Source organism: Rhea americana, unplaced genomic scaffold, assembly GCF_003343005.1.
Source record: "Rhea americana isolate MKP2758 unplaced genomic scaffold, rheAme1 scaffold_74, whole genome shotgun sequence".
NCBI classification, from domain to species: Eukaryota; Metazoa; Chordata; class Aves; order Rheiformes; family Rheidae; genus Rhea; species Rhea americana.
The window spans coordinates 1,713,509-1,718,479 of NW_028186912.1; the positions used below are offsets into that span (position 1 = coordinate 1,713,509).

General features: G+C 39.6%; 1 protein-coding gene across 1 annotated transcript; it reads right to left on the reverse strand.

Annotated features, from left to right (window-relative positions):
- Nucleotides 1–4,268: 4,268 nt before the first annotated feature.
- On the reverse strand, nucleotides 4,269–4,943 carry MED18 (mediator complex subunit 18). Its single transcript, XM_085322058.1, has one exon. It carries the CDS (start codon nucleotides 4,883–4,885, stop codon nucleotides 4,394–4,396), a length of 492 nt encoding a protein of 163 aa, XP_085178184.1. The 5' UTR covers nucleotides 4,886–4,943; the 3' UTR covers nucleotides 4,269–4,393.
- Nucleotides 4,944–4,971: the final 28 nt, after the last annotated feature.

Sequence of the window (4,971 nt, forward strand, 5' to 3'; positions counted from 1 at the left end):
TATTAGCTTATCAGAAGCATGTTAAAAGGTGTTTTATATTGAAACTGCACTGTATGGCAACATCTCCCAAAATCAACTGATAAGTAGTAAACAGTTTTTTTTGGATTAGGTTGTAAGCATTGCCTTCTAAAATTCAGTTAAGACTTTGGTGCATGTATTTGTTTCTGTAAAGGGAATGGAGACTTCTGTGTATCAAATAACATTTTAATGTTATTTTGCTAGCTTAAARCTGTATATTATGCTGGTGTGCTAATAAGCTTCAGGTGGCTCAGATGGAATGGCTTCATCAGGTCTTTAAAGTCTCCAGCTATCCACCTGTCATCAGAAGACTCAAAATTCATAAGCACAGATCATAGCTGCTCATGCTTAAGTGTCTGCTCGGGCTGCTTTAGCCTAGTCAGCAGGAGCAAGATCCCAGAATCTGATCCAGTAGGTGTTGTAGGTAGCATCTCTTTGGGATCAGGAGAGACTGCATTATGTCTGTTTACCCAACTCTGTACAGTTTATACAGCTGCAGATGATCAACAGGACTAATTGAAGCATGAGCTGCTTGGTTATTCTCATGTTGCTATCCTTATGGTTGTTCTCATATTCCAAGAAGATTTGAAGATGATGATGATGAAGGTATGCAGTCAGATTGCAGCAAATAAAGAGGAATGTGATTTGACTTGAGGGTGAAAAGGCTGCTATTTAAATTACTGTTTGAACATAATTAACTGTTTATTCAGGAAAACTTAACTACTAAATCAGGTCGGGCTAAATATCACTCTGAGTCTAATCTTTGACATTAATTAGTTGTGGATCCCCAGGGAAGGATGCAAGTTAAGAAAGGGCTTGTCTTAACATGCCTAGTTGTGAGAAGGTATCAAATCTGTGTTTATCTAAGTATTTATTTTATTTATTTAAATGTCATTACGGTGAAAAGGYGTATTCTGAGAAACAGAATCTCTCTTTAGAAAAGTTGAATATTTTATTTGGCTTTATTATTATTATTATTCCAGCTCAGATTTAATGTGAAATATCTCGAAGATTATTTCCTCTGTATTGACTAAAGATTTTATCAGCATAAAAGGTGAAGAGAATAACAGCACCACCAATGAGCCAAGCCATCACAAAAATAAAATTATATTTAAGCCTTTGTCTTCTCCTGTACAGAAACAACACTAAGAATGTTTCTTTGGGAAGAATGGAGATCCAGAACTGTGAAAGTGTTTGCCAGAGGATAAACTTTRTGTTCTTTCTAAAGTATGGAGAGTTAAGAGCTGTGCTTTTAGTAGACCACTGAGGTTCAGATGAGCTTCAGTAGCGCAAACTTTCTTGATAGCGGGAATAGCTGGTACTTCATGGATCAGTAATGATCGTGCCTTTATTTATTGTGCCAGGATTTCTGCTCTTTATATAGCAATCAACAAAGCTGTAGAAACATTACAAGAAGGTACCACTGGAGAAAGTTTGAAACAGAAGGCACACTTGGAYRAAAAGAAAATTTATCAAAAAACTTMAAGAGCTTGACRGTATCAGGCCTTAGGTAATGCAATGCAATAAATGCAGAGCCCTTACCTGATTATGCCTTTGCAAAACGCAATTGTTTTAGCTGGCGCAAAAAAAAAAAAAAAATAAAGGGGAACACAGTTGCAATTAATTGTAAGCATAACTTATGAGACCAAGAAAAATACACAATCGTTAGAAGGAGAGGCTGGGTTCTTCTGTAGTCGTGTATAACTAAAGATAATTTGGCTCTAGATAATGAGTTAGCAATAGGTTAAGGTTATGCCATGCAATTTACCAGTGTTATAGTATTGTTGTTAGCTTCAGTCTTTGGCTAGAGAAGTTTTGTAGGAGAAGAAAAGTATGTATCATTAGGTAAAGAACAGAAAGCATGTACTTGGGAGTTTTGTGTGTCTGGAAATGTTCATTTTTCTCCAGCTGTAACCATTGACACAATGTTATTTCTCTGTASGCATCTGCCTCTTGTACGTGTAGACTGCAGCTAGAACAGACAGCTTAGTAATGTGGATTGCAGCAATTTTTATTTTTAAATGGGTTTTAATGTTTTTAAACTAAGCCTCCTTAAAATAAACTTTTTTGAGAGAGAAGTTAGACCAAGCAACAGTTAGTCTGTCATCTAAAGCTTAAACTTTTATTAGAGGGACCTTTCCATTCAGTAGTCTTTGCCTGAGCTGGTCTGTCCAGAGTTCTTTGTGGGATTTTTCTCTCTACCACCATTAGAGTAACCAGCCTTTTTCTCCCCTTAGAAAAAAGCAGAGTGCTTAAAYGTGCATAGTTTGTTTTTGAGCACCATCTCCTTACATTTTTAGAGAAGAAAAAACGCAGGAACAGGGAAAATCAGAAGTGTACACTGAAGTCTGAAGTTTCTTTTACCACATAGCATGTTTTTAATGCCTCAGTTGAGCCTCCCAGAGATAAGTTGACTACTTTGTTGTTGCTTTTCTGAGCCTTTAGACTAAAGCCATCATTGCTGATAGTCAATGGCATGAGCACATATAGTCTTCTATAGTCACTTCACCAAGTCTTTTATGTTTGTTTTGTCCCTACATGTGCTAATTATCTTCCAAATTTTTTCCAAGTTATTTTCAGATGCAATGGGAAAGACCTATTTGTTGTTTTCTATGTATTTGAGTGCATATCTAAAGGAAAGCACCCTTTAAAAAGCTAGCATATGATGCCGAACTTTTCTGATTCACTGAATTGCTTTCTAAAATTTCATGTCACAAGAGACAGGTTGTGCATCTTCAAAGCCTGTGGCAAGGGATATTTCCAGCCAGTATTACACAGGCAGGATGGGACACAACCCTGAGGAACACCACCAGGTGGAGTGCAAGCTGAATCATGGAGCAACCCAGCAAGTTCAGCTTCCTCCCACAGCCAGTAAAACTATGTCATGTAATGACAGGAGTTATATAGAATTATGCTAAAGACACAGATCCAAAACCCCAGGATAACATGCAATCTAACAAGGGTAAGTTATGCTTCAGTATGGACAAAATAATTGTAGAGGTGTTCTCACCCTTAAAACGTTTCAAGCCTAGATAATGAGCAAAATCACACAGGCTGTGTCATTATGTCCTGGTTGAAAACAATTGGTATGTATCAATGTAATTGGTATGTATCAATCATTGGCATTCTTCAGCCAGTTGGCTTAGCAAACCTGTGTTAGAATATTCAGTTGTTCCTTTCCCTCCTGGCTTAAAGCATGCATCAGAGGACCATTTGAGATGCATGCACTCATTGAGCACTAATCCAGTTAACATGGTTTAACCTGCCCAAATACCAGTGTTGAAAATACAGTTAACTTGAAATTTCTTCCTGAAGTTTCACATAGGAATGCATTTGGTCATCACCCTTAGCTGTTATATGCTGAGTAGTATATTAAAAGACGACAGTGTCACTAACAGAGGCTGCTGTGTTTTATTAATAAAAASTGGAATGGTTGCCTTCTAAGTTTCTGTAAAAGAATGAGAAACTTAAATATGCTTTCGTTACCTTTACTGGTTTTCCAAACCTTTCCTGTTTGAACTATTATCTGAAAACTCAAATTTCAAGTATCACTGAAATACAGGGTAAGCAACTATCGTACTATCAAGATGCTAAACRAAATGATTACTGTAGTAGCTTCACAGCTGTATGATACTCTTTAATTGTTTTTAACTAACACACATTTAAAATGTTTCAGTTTAATCTATTACCATCAGCTGTGAGGGTTCTAATAAAAAAAAATCTGTAATTTACTATCTTATTAGCTGAGAGGGTCATACTAGATAAAAGGAGAATTGGAATACCTCTTGTGCTTGTAATTTTAATTTTGGCTGTTGTCAGAAACAGTTTCACTATAAAGTATCTTCTGTTCTAGGTGCTATCTGTATTATTATTTTACTGTAAATAGGTATACACTTATCCTCTTATAYTGTGTACAGTTCCTGGTTTTATGTTAAACAGCGCTTTGTATCCTCTTGCATTAAGGGATATTATTTGGAAGAAAAAGAATTGCTAGGTAGTATGTGAGAATGGTATCTTAAAAAAAAAAAAAAAAGGCAGCACTGAGATACAGATACAGAGAAGCATGAATTCCAATAAGTTTGACGTTTCAGAGTGTTAGGCCATATGTTTTCTAACTGATTTTTCACTAATAAGAAAACTACTGCTATTAGTGTTTTCTGGGATTCTGAATGGAATTACTCTTAATTTTTAAGTGTCAGCTTTTATTTTTTATCTACAAATTAAAAAAAAAAAAGAGTAACTGCAAGTGATGAAACAGCAGTGTGTAATCCTTTATTCCCCTCCACCAGTTCTGATTTGCCCTAGGAAGGTGTTTTGAAGGAGGAGCCTCTGGAAACACTAGCACCACCGCTGCCGTAACTGTCCAGCCTTTCGGTCACATTAACCTTTTCGGGTCAATTTTTTCCAGGTGAACTAACGGCTTTAGCTGCTCAGCAAAGTTCCTCATGTCGTCGGACACGATGTCCTGTCCCGCTGGCGCCACCACGTTAAGCTCGACGAGGTAGGAGAGAGACAGCGGCTCGATGCTCTCCGTGTTGCCCGGCATTAGGATGCGGAAGATCTTGTACACGACGATCTTCATGATGCCCTTGCGGAACACGTGCCCCTTGGCCACGAACTCGTGGTCCATGCGGAAGCCCATCTCCACCAGGAAGTCCGTCAGGTTGTCCGAGGTCGCGATGTCGACGCAGTTGCGCACCAGCGCGTGCCGGCTCTTGTCGCCGATCTCGGGCTGGCCGAGGTAGCGCAGGTGCCAGGGCGCGCCGGCGCGGCCCAGCGCGCGCCGCGCGCGCAGCACGAACGGGCTCGCCTGCTGCCCCTTCAGCAGGAACACCAGCTCGTGGTCCGCGAAGCTCTCGGGCTCCATGTTGTCGCACAGCCCGCGCAGCCGGTGCAGCAGGCTCTCCAGGCTCTGGTCCAAAACGCTGCCTGCGGGGCACAGGGGCGGCCCCT